This window comes from Delphinapterus leucas, chromosome 14 (assembly GCF_059928025.1).
Source record: "Delphinapterus leucas isolate spDelLeu-1000000601 "Yukka" chromosome 14, BTC_Dleu_Yukka2, whole genome shotgun sequence".
Taxonomy (NCBI): domain Eukaryota; kingdom Metazoa; phylum Chordata; class Mammalia; order Artiodactyla; family Monodontidae; genus Delphinapterus; species Delphinapterus leucas.
The window spans coordinates 40,279,235-40,298,152 of record NC_143142.1 but is presented as its reverse complement, the minus strand read 5'-3'; the positions used below and the strand labels follow the sequence as shown (position 1 = coordinate 40,298,152).

Here is an 18,918-nt window from a genome sequence, read left to right as displayed (position 1 = left end):
ACATGATACTCTACACAGAAAATCCTAAAGATGCTAACAGAAAACTACTAGAGCTCATCAATGAATTTGGTAAAGTTGCAAGATACACAATTAATACACAGAAATCTGTTTCACTTCTATACACTAACAATGAAAGATCAGAAAGAGAAATTAAAGAAACAATCTCATTTACCATCACATCAAAAAGAATAAAATACCTAGGAATAAACCTACCGAAGGAACAAAAGACCTATGTTCAGAAAATTTATTATAAGACACTGACGAAAGAAATCACAGATGACAGAAACAGATGAAAAGACATACCATGCTCTTGGGTTGGAAGAATCAATATTGTCAAAATAACTATACTACCCAAGGCAATCTACAGATTCAATGCAATCCCTATCAAACTACCAATGGCATTTTTCACAGAACTAGAACAAAAACTCTTAAAACTTGTATGGAGACACAAAAGACCATGAATAGCCAAAGCAATCTTGAGAAAGAAAAACAGAGCTGGAGGAATCAGGCTCCCTGACTTCAGACTATACTACAAAGCTACAGTAATCAAGATAGTATGGTCCTGGCACAAAAACAGAAATATAAATCAGTGGAACAGGACACAAAGCCCAGAAATAAACCCATGCACCTATGGTCAATAAGTCTACGACAACAGAGGCCAAAACTATACAATGGAGAAAAGACAGTCTCTTCAATAAGTGGTGCTGAGAAAACTGGACAGCCACATGTAAAAAACATGAAATTAGAACACTCCCTAACACCATACACAAAAAAAACTCAAGATGGATTAAAGGCCTAAATGTAAGAACACATAATATAAAACTCTTAGAGAAAACATAGGCAGAACACTCTATGACATAAAAGACATCACAGTAGTATCTTTTTCAAGCTGTCTCCTAGAGTAATGGAAATAAAAACAAAAATAAACAAATGGGACCTAATTAAACTCAAAAGCTTTTGCACAACAAAGGAAACCAAACAAAAAGACAACCCACAGAATGGGAGAAAATACTTGCAAATGATGAGACTGAGATTAGTCTACAAAATTTACAAACAGCTCATGTAGCTCATTATCGAAAAAAAAACCCAATCAAAAAGTGGGGGGAAGATCTAAATAGACCTTTCTCCAAAGAAGACATACAGATGGCCAAGAGACAGATGAAAAGATGCTCAACAATGCTAATTATTAGAGAAATGCAAATCAAAACTACAATGAGATATCATCTCACACCAGTCAGAAGGGCCATCATCAAAAAGTCTACAAACAGGGCTTCCCTGGTGGCGCAGTGGTTGAGAGTCTGCCTGCCGATGCAGGGGACACAGGTTCGTGCCCCGGTCCGGGAAGATCCCACATGCCGCGGAGCGGCGGGACCCGTGAGCCACGGCCGCTGAGCCTGCATGTCTGGAGCCTGTGCTCCGCAACGGGAGAGGCCACAACAGTGAGAGGCCCGCATACCACACACAAAAAAAAACGTCTACAAACAATAAACGCTGGAGAGGGTGTGGAGAAAAGGGAACCCTCCAAGACTGTTGTGGGAATGTAAACTGCTAACAGCCATATGGAGAACAGTATGGAAGTTCCTTAAGAAAATAAAAACAGAGCTACCATATGATCAAGTAATCTCACTCCTGGGCATATAGCCAGAGAAAAACATGGTTCAAAAGGATACATGCACTCCAATGTTCATTGAAGCACTGTTTACAATAGCCAAGACATGGAAGCAACCTAAATACCCATCAACAGAGGAATGGATAAAGAAGATGTGGTACATATATACAATGGAATATTACTCAGCCATAAAAAAGAATGAAATAATGCCATTTGCAGCAACACAGATGGACCTGGAGATTATCATACTAAGTGAAGTCAGACAGAGGAAGACGAATATCATATGGTATCGCTTATATGTGGAATCTAAAAAAAAATTATACAAATGAACTTATTTACAAAACAGACTCACAGACTTAGAGAACGAACCTATGGTTACTAGGAGGGATGAGTGGCGGGAGGGATAGACTGGGAGTTTGGGATTGACACGTACACACTACTATATTTAAAAAAGATAACCAGGGGCTTCCCTGGTGGTGCAGTGGTTGGGAGTCCGCCTGCCAATGCAGGGGATGCGGGTTCGTGCCCCGGTCCGGGAGGATCCCACATGCTGCAGAGGGTGGCTGGGCCCGTGAGCCACGGCTGCTGAGCCTGTGCTTCCGGAGCCTGTGCTCCGCAGCAGGAGAGGCCACAGCGGTGGGAGGCCCGCGTACGGCAAAAAAAAAAAAAAAAAAAAAAAAAAAGATAACCAACAAGCACCTACTGTATAGCATGAGGAACTCTGCTCAATATTCCGTAATAACCTAAATGGGAAAAAAATTTGAAAAAGAATAGGTACATGTATATGTATAACTGAATCACTTTGCTGTACACCTGAAACTAACACAACATTGTTAATCAATTATGCTCCGATATAAAATAAAAATTTTAAAGATTTTTTTTTAAATGGCAGAAGACATGAATAGAGACTGCTCCAAAAAAGATATACAAATGGCCAATAATCACATGAAAAGATGCTCAACATCACTAATCATTAGGGAAATAAAAATCAAAACCACAATGAGATATCACTTTACACCCATTAGGATGGCTAATGAAAAAAAAGATAGAAAAAAATAGTAAGTTTTGGCAAGGATGTGGAGAAGTTGGAACCCTTGTGCACTGTTGATGAGAATGCAAAATGGTGTCACCACTACGGAAAACAGTATGATAGTTGCTAAAAAAAATTAAAAGTAGAATTATCCTATGATCCAGCAATTCCACTCTGGGTCTCAAAGAGACACGTATACCCATGTTCATAGTAGCATTATTCACAATAGCTAAAACATGGAAGCAACCCAAATGTCCTTTGACAATGGATGAATGGATAAACAAAATGTGATACAGACACACACACAATTCTGCCTTAAAAAGGAAGAAAATGCTAACACATTTTATATCATGGATGAAACTTTAAAGACATGCTAAGTGAATACGCCAGCCACGAAAGGACAAATACTTATGATTCCACGTATATGAGGTTCCTAGAACCATCAAATCCAGGGAAATAAAATGGAAGGGTGATTGCCAGGGACTGAGGAGAGGAGGAAGTGAAGAGTGTAATGGGTACAAATTTCAGGTTGGAAAGATAAAGTTCTGGAGATGGATGATGGTGACAGCTGCACAACAATGTAATCTTGCTTAATGCCACTGAACTATACTCTTAAAAATGGTTAAAATGGTAATTTTATCTTGTGTATATTTCACAATTGAAAATTTTTTAAACCTTAAAAACTTACTATCAGTTATAAATGTATAGGAAAATTAAAAATAGTAAAATTTACATTCACTTAGTAGCCTGTAATTGAAAACATTTAATGCTCAGAAACACTGAGCATTAAAGTGTTTTACTTCTCTGTAAAATATGTATCAAGAGTGTTTGAACAGCACTTGCTTTCTTTTTGTCATATAACTCATGATGCGGAGGGAGCATTTTTGCTACTACGCCTCGGTGAACTGTCCTCTTTCTTACCAAGTCTGGATCAGCTTCCAACATTGTTGCCTCTGTGCCTTCAACGTTGTGAAGTATTTCTGAGATTCCTTTAATGTGAAGTTTTACATTCATCACCTCCTCTGGGACATCCTCATCTTTTCCCTTACAACCACTCTCCTCCTTTGTGTTGATAAGCTCGCCTCCACTGGGCACCCGTGGGAGTCTCAATGGCAGAGACAACAATCCCAGGTTAGCTATTCCTTCTATAACTCCATTCGTATTTGATTCAAACTTCATTCCCAGCATGATCACCTTTTTCTCTGCTGCACTTTCATCTTCGTTGGTCAAATCCCTCTTTCAAACAGCCGTTTTTGTAAAATGTCATGTGAGTTTATCACTATGAGACCAAGAGGCAACAACAATATACTCTGCTGTCTGTGTGGGAACTGAATAAGGGATGTGCAGTGCTCAATGACAGGCAGACTCTGAAACAAGTGATGTGACTGGCCACTGATCATGATGTGCATCTGTTACATCCGTGGTGATCTGTGGGCTGAAGAGCTAGCAGCTTGTGCATAGTTACTCACAGTACACACACAGGTGAAACTGAAATGTGAACCGTGTTTTGGGGGGTACTGGTTATTTAACTAACCTCTGGTAACTGAAATCCATGCATATTAGAACCAAGCAAAGCAAGTGCTGTACGTGTATGATTACAAACTGAGGTAAGAAGCCCAGAGGAAAGGAACGTGATTCTTAGCGAATCTTCAAGAATCTGAAAGAAGTCAGAGTGACTAGAAGTCAGAGTAAGGGAAGGGCACAGCCATGCAACATAAGGCTACAGAGTGACATGACTGATCAAAGTGTTGATGTTTTAAATGAAGGTTAATATCGATTCTAAAGCTTGTTAAAATGAAAATCATTGTCAATTTAAAGCTATTTTACTTTTCCATTTTTACATAAACCACCATATGAAAAGAGGAGCTATAAGCTATTTTGTAGCATGAGCTCCTTTGGCTTTGTACAGCCCGAGCCTAGAAGCAACACAGTGAAATTATTTTAAAATATAAGAAAAAAAGGATTAAGCAGTAAATGGTCAAGGGCCAAACGAGGCAGGGCCAAGCCATACCACAGAGATGCTGTCCTGATCCCGAGAGTAGGAGGAGGTTATTTTAATTTCCTGGGACTGCTGTAATAAATTGTCACAAACTTAGTGGCATAAAACAATAGAAATCTTTTCTCTCCCAGTTCTGGAGGCCAGAAGTCCGAAAACAGTTTCCCTGGGCTGAAATCAAGGTGTGGGCAGGGCTGGGCTCCCTCTCGAGGCTTTAGGGAGAATCCATGCGTTGACTACTCCAGCTTCCGGGGACTGCCTTCATTCCTGGGCTTGTGGCTGCCACCACTCCAATCTTCATGGCTAATGTCTTCAAATTTCTTCTCTCTGCTCTGTTTTCGTGTTTTCAGAGCAGTCTTCTCTATGCGTGTAAAATCTCCCTCTGCCTCCCTCTTACAAGGATATGTGCGACTGCATCTATCCAATCCAGGAGGATTGGCTATCCACCCAAATAATCAAGGATAATCTTCCCATCTCAAAATCTTTCACTTAAAATCACGCCTGCAAAGACCCTTTTTGTGGCCATCTAAGTTAACACTCAGTGGGTTCCAGGGATTAAGATATGGATATCTTTTGGAGGACCATTTTTCAGCCTACCACTGAGGCCATGAAAGGGTTCTTAGCAGAGGCAATATAATTAGACACAAAAAGATCACTCTGGTGGGGGTGGAGGAGGGACAGAGAGGAAAAGAGGAAGCCAGCTGGGCTCTGCAATTGTCCAAGGAGCGGTGGCTTGGACGAGGTGGTGGTGAAGAGAAGTGAATGGACTCAAGAGATACTCAGGAAGGAAAACTGGCAGACACAGAAGGTGAGGAAGAGAGGTGCCTAGAGGACCTTCAAGACTTCTGGAGTCTATAACCTTGTTGCAAGTGGTGCCACCCACGGAGCTTGGGAACATCAGAAGAGCAGATGTGCAGGAGACCATGAGGCTAAAGAAGTGACCTGCAAGACTGCTGGGTGATGCCAAGCAGCACAACAATGGAGTTCTTTTCAGAGGAAGCAGGAGAAACAGCATACGCTCTGGGGTTGGGGCCAGATCTCCCACTCAAAATCTTTTTAACTTGGGTGCAGTAAGACTTCATTTTGTCCCAAGCAAAGTGACAGTGGTAATACTTATCCTCAGGGCTGCTGAGAGAACCGGGATTAAGGGTAAAATTCACGAATCCCAGCGTGTACTGACGGTAAGCACTGATCACCCACTTGATTACCATTCACTGCCGTTCTCTGCCTGATCAGTAATGCAAGCAAAGACCAAGTCTGCTGTGTGATTATACGACTGTAACTCTTCTTACTTTATTCTGATTCCTCTCTAGCTTTGCTAATTCGTATTCGTTTATTGCTAAAGCCTGATGCTCATTTAGAGTTACTGATGTATTCTGAAAATAACTCATCAGGCTAAATAAAGTCAATTTTTTTCTACAGTTTTTCTAATTGTGTCATTAACGTGTATCAAATATCTTCCTAACTCATCAGTATTTAGTTCCTTCTCTATCCTAAATCATACAAATAGATAATCAACTCAATCATCTCCCTTCTACATTAACAGTAGATGGAACCAGCATCAATAAACAATTTAAAAAGAGATCATCCAAACTAAATATTATCAACTAGCTAAAAAGCCTTTCCAATCACCTGTTCAAAAAGGCTTATTTTTTTAAGTAACAAAATTGTGTTTTCATTAATTTTCTCATCTTTAAATTATCACAGGGTCCTTTTATTATGTGTGGCAATAATCCACAAACTGCATGAACACTTTGAGGATTAAACACACTCGGCTGTCTAGACAAGGAATTCAAACACTAAGTTATCTTAGATAATCACTTAGAAATTTTAGGAGATTTCTCTATTTTTCCGTTAAAAAGGCATTTTCAAAGTGAAACTAGAAACTTATTCTTCATAATAAAATTTTAGTAAACTAGTGCTCAGTAAACAACTCTGAACTTCATAAGAAAGTGTCTCTCACCAAAGCACCTACTTTTTCCTTTAGTTTTCAGCAGAGCATAGAGCAGGAAAATTTCATTTGGGTTTAGTTCATTATTCATAAGCTTCCTTAACTATAAACTTAGACTTGAACTGAATAGCTCCTTGATGAGGTTTTGTTTTACTCTGAGATAAAACAACATTCTTCTATCAAGAGAAAAGCTCACAATTTCAAGTTAGCCTCAACTACCCTCTCCCATGAGCCCAGCTCTGATCCAAGATGCCACAGAAGGGATACAAAAACCACTCAAACCATTCTGTCATTTGTTGCTATTTTTACATTGGTAATTGCTCCAGAACAAGAATACACTGGAATTTCACCACAGCAGGTCCTGACACTTGGCTAAACTACTTCAGACAGCTGTTTCCACTCTCCCATGGCCCTTCCCTCCTTTTTTCCCTGTGATTTTTCAAAAGGAGTAATTTCCAGCTCAATGTGTAATTTTAGTAATTCAAGGTAATGAGTGTCTCACCAATCATCAATACACAAAGACCGAAAAACTTGTGGATGCCCGTGGTTGAGAGCTGAAGCAAATGGCATTCCAGATATAAACTCTTGTTCTTTTCTGAGCAATTAAGTTGTTGCAAATCTTGCTATTGTCCAGGAGACAACCAATTTCTCCAACAACTGCAGTCCTACAAAAGCCAGCCCCATTTCGCCTTGGGTAGTTCAAGAGTCACAACATCCGACAAGTATGCAACTGATGGATGCAACGTGATTCTTTATTTTATACCCCAATAAAGGGTGAGCATGATTTACAAGACACAAAGATATCAAGTTCCTTTTTGCTCCAGAGATGAGCTGACAACACATAACTAGAGATTTTGCAATTCACTATTCAAAATTAAGGGGGTAAAAGCACTTGAAGCCTTGACAGTGACTCATTATCCTGGAAGCAGTCCCAAAGCGGCCATGCAGCATGGATTTCCATTTAATCCAATTGCCCCTCAAAACCCAAATTTCTGTCATTTAGTAAATTCAACTTGGATTTGAATACAAAATATCATTTTCCCTCATTTTCTGTCCACTTAGAATAGTACCAAAATTTTTACTTGACAGAGATAAAGTGATACAAACATTTAAAAATCTGTTTATCTGGTGAATGACTTACATCATGGAAGTAAAACCTGAAGGAGGGCTGCTGTAGCCATGAGGCGAGGAAGTGAATTCCAAAGCAAAAGGCGTCTATCTAGATAAGGAGGCCAAAGTGGGAAGAACAGCAAATAATGCTTATTAACCATGGGAACCCAGAAAGAGACGCATCATGCTCAGATTCACGTCCTAGAAAAGCTCCACCCAGAAGGAATACAATGGTGCAATCAAGCATGTAAAAAACAGATTGAGCTAACACGTACTGTGGGATGCAGTTGATGGCGTGGTTGCGGCTGGAAAGACACAGGTCCTGCATGCTGGCTCCGCAATGAGAATAAAGAAGGGAAGGGACCCCAGTGGTTCTCCATCCCCCTGGAGGAACAGAAGAGCCTGCGCTGACATCCCTTCCTGGAGCTCTAAGAGCCCTAGAAGCAGCCGTGTGTGACCTGGAAACGCTGGCGTTCAGAGGCAGCAACCGGTAAGGCCAACACTGGAGGAACCCCGCGGTGTGCTCTGCCCTCGCACCCAGGGTCAGAGACACACCGGGGGCACTGCCTCCTCCAGCACGTACCCTCTGCAGCAGCCCTGCCAGCCGGGGCTTGCCTCCCCTTCCTGCTGCTCCCAGCGGGCCCAGGATTTCAGCTGCAGAGACTGAACCTGGTCTTGAGCCCTACACCCCAAGCCTAGTACCTCTCAATGGAGGTGTTCTGGAAATCTGTGGCGGCCATTTTGGGGTAACACAATGACGGCAGCAGAATGGGCCAAGGACCCCAGACGTCCTCAATGTGCAAGAGAGTCCCAAGTATCACCCCATATCCCACACAACCTCTGAAGGTCTTTCCATTATTTAGTTCTAAAATCCACCGCCATTGACTTACAAGCACAAAATCATTCTGTCCTTGTTTAAATATACCCTTTCTCAAGATCTGTTCACAACTGTAGAAAACCATGTAACAGCCACACTGCTTGCGGCATCTGAGCTGCCAACACACCACAGCTACACCAGCCCGCGCCTGCTGCTATCACATGCCAGAATTTCAAAGGGATGTTGAAAACTCCTTTACATATATTTAAAGCCAAGTTATTAAAGATCCATGAAATACTGGATACCAAGGATTTTCATTAATAAATTTCATTTTTGCCATCTATTAAGAATCGGTAGCACACTGAAATTTATATCAGGAGAACCGCACAGAGAATTTATTTATTTGGGGCTTCTTATTTTTCTACCTTACTCTGATACTGTCCTCAGGGTGACACACCTCCCACCCCACCCTAACTTCCCTATAAACTTTTTCCGATTCATCCTCTAATCCTAGAAATCTATTAAGGCCTTTGGTCTCCAACGTACTGGGTTTGGGAAGGGATTTAAAGATGGGAGACCTGTTTTCTGAGACACTTTGTCAGCACACATCCCAGGTCCTAACGCTGTGAATTAATTATGCTGACAACAACCTGACACAGGCAGCCAGGTTCATTGCAAAAAATGCTTCCTCATTTTCTCCACGTCAACAGTCCGTGGTTTGCCTTGGCAAATCATGCTACTTCGCTTAAGGCTGCAAAGAAGTGTCGTCTGTTACCTCTTTTATGTCAAGTGTATCTACTCTCTCATTTTTCTCCTATGGAATGGCTTCTGATCGTCTCTTAAATCCACATTTATTCATTGTACACAGGTGCAAGCACCTAACTAGTTCATCTTCTGATGAAGGTGTGCTGAGCATTTACATTTTGAAATGCATGTAATTTTGTGTTATGAATTTCTTTTTACTTCTCCTTTATGATACTATTTGGGCATTCTACTGACTTTTAGACATTATACGTGTGGGCAGGTCATTTCATCTGTCAGTTTCATTTTAGGATCACAGAAAGGGAATTACACAATATTATATCTGTTATAAAGAAAGGGCATTAGATTTGAGAGAGTCGAGAGCCATCCATCTGGAAAGCTTCCCCTCCCAACCTCAAAGTTCTTCCAGAGACCAGTTCTTCCTGAAATTCAGGACAGGGATTGTGGAGTCGAGAAGCTAGACTCCTGCCTTCTCCTGCCAGAGAGGCAAGTAACACCAGCATGGCATGCCGCCGCCGCCGCCGCCCGGGGTAACGCAGAGCGCTGGGGGAGGCTGATGGGAGCAGTGGAAGGGCTGGCCAGTGAGGGTAGGCCTCTGCCTGACCAGAAACAACATGGGGTGGAGGAAGGCCAGGTGCAGCTGAGACTCATGGCCACTTCAGAAGCAGGAGACCTCATCAGAGCCTCCGATGTCCCTTTGATGGCACCGGTCAAGACCGGCACGTGCTTGGCGGCAGCTCTGCTCCCCATCACCCCACACTATGCACTGGGCAGCCTGGATGCACCAAAGGGAAGAAGCTGAAGAGCCAGAGAGGAGTCCTGCCACCTGCGTATGGGAAGCTGAGCATCAGTTCATCAGGGGCCCCTGATGGGTCCAGACATGTCCACTGCACCTGAGAATGCAGGAGGGGTTTGAGGAATCAAGGCTCCTGAAGGGCACTACCACTGGGCTGCACGCGCAAATAAAGGGGAGCTGACATGCCTATAAAACCTCTTGGATCCCACATTACCGCAGCAACCTCAGGAAGGTCAGGACCACCCGATGAGAAGTCTACCCATCTCGGCCCTCTCGCCCAGACAGGCAGCCGTGTAAACGATGCCCGTACATCACGGTGCTGGATAAAGTGGCGGAAGGATGCTGCAGGAGCGCCACGACCTTCTCATGGAAATCTGAGCTGTGTCTTGAATGACCAGTCAGAACTAGTTAGGTAACACAAAAGTCTCCAGCATGACTAACTTGGAAGGGACCTAGAAAGAGGCAGGAGGGAGGCAGGGAAGCAGACAGGACAGATGAGAGCACATCCTATGCCAAGCCAAGACCTCGGACTTCATCCTGAGGCCAGCTGGGAGCCACAGAGCATCTAAAGCTCGGGTGACACACTCCCCGCGGACAGGCCTCTCTGGTGGTTTATCAGATCGCCTGTGGGTATCAGAGTGTGGTTTGCAGATTTCTGGGGAAACTAACCCCAAAATGACATTAGCAGCACACAGGTAAACTTCTCATAGTGTAAGAGCTACAGAAGTGAGGTAGCGTAGTGCTGTGGTTAAACACTCAGGCTCTGCAGCCGCACACCCTGGGTTCAAAGCCAGCTCTCCCACTTACTCTGAAACCTTGGGCAGGTCATCCAATGTCACTGTGCTTCCCCCCAGCCCCCTGTGAGAGGGAGGTGACAAGAGCACCCCTCACAGAGCTGTGGGGAGGATAAAGTGAGGATTAACACACGGGGAGTGCTGATGTGTGGCCTGGCACAGAGAAAGTACCACCTAGTATTTACCATTACGTGTTTATTTTTGATGCATCATTAGGAAAAATAAGTTACCAAATAAGTTACCTAAACCAGTGATTTCACAGATATTACGGCTCGGATAAGACTGAGTGTTAAAGTGACTCTTTCTGCAGCAGATTTAAAGGTACTAAGTGAGCAATGCCTGCCCGAAGCAGGGACACACTTCTCACCTTTGTGTCCTGCACACAGTGGACCTTCTCTAAGGGCTTTCTCCATCATAACGGACCGTTTTCCTGTAAGACAAGAGTAACTCCCTGTTGTATATCTATTTCTTGTGTTCTGAAATTCTTGAGCAAGAAGGAAGAGATGGAGAAAGCAACCTTAGCTTAGGGGGAAAAGGGCGGAGACGGTCAACCAGCAACCACCTTTACAAAGAAGAACCCAGTCCCCGTCTTCAAATCAGACGTCAGAAGTCACTCACGCACATCTAGACAGCAAATTTACGAACAGCTTTCTAGAACATGTGTCTGTAACTATGTGTGGTGACAAATGCTAACTAGACTTATTGTGCTGATCACTGCACAATATATACAAACATCACATCATCATGTTGCACACCTGAAACTAGGGTGTTGCATGACAACTATACCTCAAAAAACACGCATGCAAAGTCACTTGTTCAGAAACTGGGATGCATTTCTCCGAATAACAAGGCTTCAAGTGGTGACTAGATCCCCAGGTTAGCCCACAAAGACCTATTCAATCCCAAACCGGACCTCTGTTACCAGCTGAACAGCGTACTGCAAATGTAAGGGACGGAGTAGGTGGAGGAAAAAGTCTAAGACGGAGATGAGTTCCTCCCCGAGTAACCCCAGCCCCTTGCACGGGGCAGAGGCGGTGCTAAACCAAGTTTTGAAATAACAGCCGTCTACTTTCTGTGCTTCTCTTATCCTCTCTCCTCTCCTGGAGTCCTCAGCATGGGCCTCTTCAAATTCCGCCCCCCCCCCCCCCCGCTGTTGCTGGGTAAGTAGGAGGGTGACCCTGGCAAAGGAGACTGGGGTGTGAAAAATGGGATTTCAGGAACTAAAAAAGTCTGTGCAAACTTAGTCTGTGTCTAAGCCCTGAAACACAATGGTGTTTTTGGGGGTCCACAGGGTGTTCCATGTAACGAGAGGAAAGAGCACCTCAAGCCATCCCACCCCCGCGGTACAGGTGGTCACTTTTTTCTGACAATTTCCTATATAAACTCTCCCGTTATCCTACAGGCGGCTGCATTTTTTAAAAAAAATTCCAATTAAGCCAAATGAATCTTTAATTGGGATCTTTTCAGACAGTGCAATAGTTGGGGGGAAAAATCAGCCTTTTTCCAAACACACTGCTGAGTTGAGGAGGATGGAAAAGGGCAGCAGCTGAGTTTCCTCCCTGCCCCCAGTTCCCTACACCATTTCCCGCTTTCCCGGGATTCTCCTCTTCCTGCATTTCTGCACCTATGGACTCGCCAGGGACTCTGGCAGCGAGGCCCAGGCACCCGGGCTCTGGGAGCAGCCAGATCATGCAGGAAACAAGGGCAGCCCGCAAGCTCTCCCTGGCGTCCAGAGCATCTGACACAGTGCTGGGCACACAAGAGGCTCTGACGCCTACTGGCTCAGTTACACAAGCCTTTTGAGTTTTTCCAGGGAGAACTACGGTTTGTACCAGGGGTCATCAAACTCTTTCTGTAAGGGGCTGGAGAGTAAATATTTTAGGCTTTGCAGGCTGTAGGCTCTGCATAGCTATTCACAGAGAAGATACATAAATAAGCAAGTCTGGCTGTGTCCCAATAAAACTTTATTTACAAAAGCAGCCAGCCAGATTTGGCCCATGGGGCCTAGTCTGCAATCCCTGGATTATACTGAGCCATCTCTATGGTAAGACTGGCTCCATGATCAACACGCTCACAAATAAGGCCACGTGTCATACTGCTTGGTCATATGTACCATAAACTGTGTTAAACAATTTAGGATCCATACATTCATTTTAAACATACACGTTACCATGAATTTTTCTTGATTTTTGTTTTTAATACATTTTTGCCATTTTTATACTTTAAAATAAAGTGGAAAAGAAAATCATCACAATTCGTAATACCGACTATGCACTAATTCTATATCAAGGCCTCATTCATGCGTATTTATCATCAGTGATCATTCACTTTAACCATTACATGCTTTTTGTTTGAGTTGACAATGACCAAACAGGGCTTTTTAATAATATCTACAGCCAGAAAGTCGTAGTCATGTTGGCAGAGGTAAACAAAGCAGATGTTTTAGGGTCAGTTAAAGCAGATGGAGATGGTGACCTGAAGGGGAGCAGAGACAGGAAATGCCACACCTATGAAATAAGAACCACAAAGCTCTTTGGGCCAGGAGCTCCAAATGTCTTCTGTTCTCCTCAGAGTTCAGTGTGTTTCACCTCTACTAGTCCTTCCATTAAAAAAGTAGTATCTCAAGCCAAAAAGAGAAAAAGATGGTGACATTAGGATCCTGAGGCCCAAGGAGCCAGGTGTTAATTACAGACGTGACGGCCACACTGTGAAGGATGACGGTCATCGGAGAGCGTGAGTTAACTGAACACCCTGAAAGGCAGAGCTGACTCCCAGCAAACATGGACCAACCAGTGGATCTGAGAAAAATCAAGTGTAGAAAAACCATCCATCGTGACAATCAAATAACACTAATAAGCTGGCAGCTCTCACCCCCCTTCTCCAGAAGCCAGTTCACATCTCCTCTCCTAGAGTTCCATTTCCACCCACCTCCGCTCACATTCTCCTCCCTCCTCCCCCCTCCCCTCCCCCACCCCAACTCTTTCTCCTTCAACTTACTCACTTTCACCCCATCATGGCGCTCAGCAACAGTTCCTCTGGAAAATTTTCCTTCAAGCTGGGCTACACATTCCTTCTCTCCAGTCCTACAGGCTACGTCTCCCAGCCTCCCCACCGGCCAATCTTAACCTGCACCTCAACACCTAAAAACCTAGTGCCTGTCTCGTGCACATAACCACAGCCTATCTTTTATCACGAGCCTGAGTACCTACAGGTCTGAGTGTGTGTCACACACATGAACATCGTTAACAGCGAGAGTGTGTATGTGTGTGGGAGATGGAGTGAACACTGCTGAATGACAGCACTGAGCCCCCCCCCCCCGCCGACCAACACGAGGAATGTGATTTCAGATGGTCAGGACCACGAACTTACAAAGGTACATCCTTGGGCTTAAAGCAGCACCACTGTACCCCAACCTCTGGGAACACATCTCCAAGTGCATGATGGGGGCTGAGCATCAACAGGCAGTAGTAGTTACAACAGAAGTGGCAGCTACATTTTGAAATCCCAACTACGGAGTCTCATATCTCAAAAGAAAGCCTCTACTGTGCATATATTTTTAACTCCTATATGTACAATATCTGAATTATACAATCCCGGCTTTCCACGAATTCAGAATGGCCAAGTAACCGTTTCTCATTAGGTAGCTGTTGGGGAAACTTTTATAATCCCAGTAAGGTGGCAAGAGAAAGTGACCTTCTTGCTTTAAGTTTCTTAAAGTGTTATTGTTACACTAGGCACAAAACGTTTCTACTGTTAAACTAACGATAGGATTCTGGAATTTTTACTACAATGGGAAGGGTGGTGACAAAAGAATCCTAAGAAAAGAGATCATCTAATTGTTCTATCTTCTGTAGAGAAACTGAGCTAGAGGTGTTCCTCAAACACTTACGAAATCACTGCTGGGTTTTCCAGCTGGTCATTTGACTCTGGAACTGCAAGAGAAGTATCCCAATGCATAATAGGACCCAAGTCTTATCAAACGCATTATGTGAGGCTAACTTTAAATAGAAAGGCTACCTGCATTCGGGACATTGTGTCTTCTGTTCAAACTATGCCATCAAGAAGAAAGAACAAGAGTGGTGAGGAAGACACCAGGCACAAAAGCTAGTTAGTGTCTATTGAGCGCTTACGCGGTGCCAGCTACCGTGAATTCTTTTAATACTAACCACCACCCTACAGGTGTGCGCGATTCCCATTTTATAGGCAAGTAAGCAAATTGAGAAACCAAAGTCAGCAGCTACGAAAAGTGGACAACCAGGATGGCCACCCTGCTTGCCGGACAGCTGATAGGATTAATGCTACCACTATCCACTCCTAAAAAAAAGTTTAAGTTGCTGGAAAACAAGGTCACAGGGCAAATTACAAAATATAGTCAATTAGGCAGGACAGGCAGGAATGGTTTAAAGAAAAGAGCCCTGGATTTAGAACCAGGGCTTGTGTCCTGGGCCACGCTAAACACGGAGACTTGAGTGCCTCGTTACAACACTGTCATGATAAAATACACCTCTCTCTTTTGTTGTCAGTGGAATAGTGAGAATATAAGGGAACGTGCCTGGCACTGTGCTTAGCAGAGAAGACATACTACAGTATCTTGTTCTTTTATCCTCGGTTCCCATTTCAAAATATAAGCAGACAGCTACAACTCCTAGCTATCCAGCGTAAGCCCCTCACCCCAGACCCCTCCCCCTCCCCTCAGCCCCAACACCCACAGAGAAACACTTTCAAGGTGTATCTTTCCGCCCTTGCTGTGAGAAGAGCTTTCCTAATGCTCAAAATTTGCCCTCTAGCAACAGTGCATACAGAGGTGTCTAGATGAGGCAAAATGACTTAGTTCATGCCTTTCAATATATGGGAAGCACGACGTAGTAATTTAAGTACGTTAAAGCAGTTTAGAGGGAAAAGAAGATCATTAAAATAAGTAACAGAACATTTCAAGGCAAGAAGTGTTGAAATATGCAAGCGCCGTGTCTTGATCAGCAACTGAAGAAAATAAACTTGACTCAGACTTTCTCCACTCCTCTCTGATACAACATAAATTCCCATGTCTTTAAAGAGTCAAAGCACAGTAAGTGAAACTTTTTTTCATGAAATACATTCTCAGATGGCTAAATAAGCTACAGGAGACACTGTGAGACGAGCCTTTTAAATCTATCCTCTGGAAATCCTTGATGAAACTCTGGCTTGAAATCAGACTGAATGCTTTAAAAATAAAATGTTCTGAATAAAGCTAAGAAGTTTCCATTTGCAGATTTTTTTTAAAAAACTGATTTAAAAGTAAAATGTCTCCGTGAAAAGTTTATAGTTGTGAGATACCTGCTTTGCCATTAAGCATGTGGAAGCTCCCACCGGAAGAAACCACCATTCTTTTAAGTCTGAAAACTTCAGGCGTCTGTATCCCACCGACCCTCATTTGCTCACAGACTGTGGCTCTCAATCACAGCTGCACATTTGGTTTGGTCCTCTAATTCCTACCAAACCACCGGCTCTAAAGAAATGCAGCAATTGGCCCTTAAACATTTACAGGGAAGCTGCTAATCAACATCCTTGAGTCTTGTCAACACTAGAAGGACAAATTACAAACTTGCTTCCTAAACCAGAAAGCGGATGCTTCTGCTCCCCAAAGAAATTGAAGGCTCCTCCCACACCCACGAGAAAGCAACCAGGTTTTAGTTCTTTTGCTTCATTTTTAAAAAGAGGAATAAAAAATTAACTGAACACACGTGTGCTTCCTCCCACTCTCCAGTATATTTAGAATCCCTCCATTTTCTTCTACCTTTAAAGTTAGAGAAATCCATCATAAATTCGCTCGCTTGAAAGGCATTAGCAACTCATTTTGGGGACTGAGTTTCAGAAGAAAGGCAGAGAGAGGTGAGTAAGAGTTCGGCTGATTCTTTTTTTTTTTTTAATTCCTGCACGGCCAGGCAGTTATACATATCTGTTTTCAAACAAGGAAAGCGTTTGCAATGCACAACGATGCAAAGTAACGCGAGGCACAAGAAACAGGCACGATGGCTGGTGTGGTCCGTGTCACAAAGGCAGCACGCTAGCCGGAGTCACAACCCTGCAAGTCTCGGGCTAGCGGCTGCCTCAAATCGCATCCGGTCCCAAGTCTCAAAGCCAACGGGCTCCAGACCCGGCGGCGGGGGAGGCGACCCATGAGAGAGAATCGGACAAACACCGGACGCCCCTCTTGGAGGGCGAGGCCGAGAGAAAGTGAGGGAAGAGAGCAGGAGCCGGGAAGACACGCGGCAAGTCCCGCGGAGGGAAAGGACCACGGAGCAGGGGTGGAGGCGGAAGGGGAGATGTGGCAGAGGCGCCGGCTGCAGCTCAGGCAGAGGGACAAGACACGGGGAAAGGCGACAGGGCGAAGGATCACTGACCGACGGGAGGAGGAGGGGGCTTCTGGGACGGGCCGCAAAGGGAAGCGCGCGAGCCGGCCTCGAGGGGCGCGTGTCGGGCGGGGGAGCGAGGCGCGTCAGTCACCTGTATTGTTTGAAAAGCTGGTCCGACTCCCTAAAGCCGTTGTTGAGTAGCATGTTGATGCCGGCGAGGGCCAGCTCCGCGTCCTGCAGGGGCGCCGCCGCCGAGTCTCCGTCGTCCCGCCGCCGCGGCCGCTGCTGCTCCGAGCCAGCCATGGGCGCGCGAGGCTCTGCGCAGGGCCGAGGCGAGGTGGGGTAGCAGCTGCTGCGGCCCCCGCGCGCGCCCGGAGCCCGGCTCTACCTGCCCGGAGCGCGCCGGAGCGGGCGCGGGGGAGGGGCGCGGCGGGCGGGGCGCGGAGGGAGGAGCCCGGGTCCAGCTGCAGCGCGGCGGGGGATGTGGGCGCCCAGGCCGCCGCCTCCCGCCGCCGCGGGGATTACTCAGCAGCCGCCCGCCCGTCCCCTCCGAGGCGCGCGGCTCGCGCCGCCACCAAAACGGAATCCGTTTCCGGGTGTCTCTACCCCAGCGGAGCCGGGGCCGAGCCGCTGCCGCCCCCGCTTCCTGCAGCCCTCGCGCGCCGCCCCGGGCCCTCACACCGCGCCCCTCGCGCGGCAGCCCGGGTTCAGCGCGCCGAGCCTGCCCGGACACGCGCGAGGCCCCTAGGCCCGGCCCTTGACCCCCTCCTCCAAAAGGGCCGGACCCGGGAGTTGCAGGAAAGCTGGAAAGGGCAGACAGGTTCAGAGAGCGGACAGTGAAGTCCGCCCGGGCCGCAGCGAGAGCACGCCTCGCTTTTGCCCCGAGTGACTGAAACCCCACGCAGGCGGCGCGCGCGACCCGCAACTTTATCCGCACCCTTGGGCCGCCTACTAGCCCGCGGCAGCCAATCCTCGAGGAGGTGGGCGGCGGGGATGGGGCCTCCGGGCACCTGCCTGACAGCTGCCCCGAGCCCAGCGTTGAAGAACTGGAGCGGCGAGGTCCTGGGTGTGCGGCACCCACCCTCTCCGGCCCGCCACCAGCATCTGCGATGGGGCAAGAAGGCAAATGGTGGCCCAGATGGCATATACCTAAATATTTAGGAGTTATAAATTACGCCGTTGTGCGTTCTACTCTCACCCTGACAATTATGCTTTCTTACCAATGGAAGAGAAAAATAAGTGTAAAGCTGTGGTTTCCGTAGGACCGAATGTCAGTAAAACGCCAAAGATAACTGAATTTAGCCATTATTGACTAAACTCTGATGATGGGCTGGTGATGTGTGTGTGTGCGTAATATTAGGGAGGCAAACAATCCATAAATTGATGTTTGTCATTTTTCCATAAATTAATTTTTCTCACCTTTGTCTTAGCAAAATCACTATGTATGTTGTTACAATCAAGATTATGTTATTCATGTCAAATTAAACCACCTTTCTTAAATCGTCGTAGTTCTTAAAGTGTAGTTTATTAAATTCAATTTGGAGAAACTTTGCTCTGCCAAAACATTTACAATTGTAAATTACAATCGAAATTGTCTTTAAAAATTAAAACGATGTTCAGGTTTCGAGATAACCCATGAATTGTAAATATCATGTCCAGCATTATAGTGGGATCAATAAGATAAATGATACCAGAAAATATTACAAAATAATATAATTTCA

General features: G+C 45.1%; 1 protein-coding gene across 5 annotated transcripts in view; it reads right to left on the bottom strand.

The window, feature by feature from the left end:
- Nucleotides 1-18,070, bottom strand: part of TTC39C (tetratricopeptide repeat domain 39C) — a 100,850-nt gene extending 82,780 nt beyond the window's left edge. For 2 of the 5 annotated variants that reach the window (XR_002646503.3, XR_016387607.1), the window contains exon 1: nucleotides 17,349-18,070. Coding sequence is in view for 2 of the 5 variants with exons in the window: in XM_022586840.3 (XP_022442548.1) it covers nucleotides 17,349-17,500 (152 nt within the window). In the remaining 3 variants the exon portion in view is untranslated. The remainder of the gene's footprint in view (nucleotides 1-17,348) is intronic. The other 3 variants (XM_022586840.3, XM_022586839.3, XM_089895009.1) reach the window with 3 other exon arrangements.
- Between the last annotated feature and the right edge of the window lie 848 nt (nucleotides 18,071-18,918).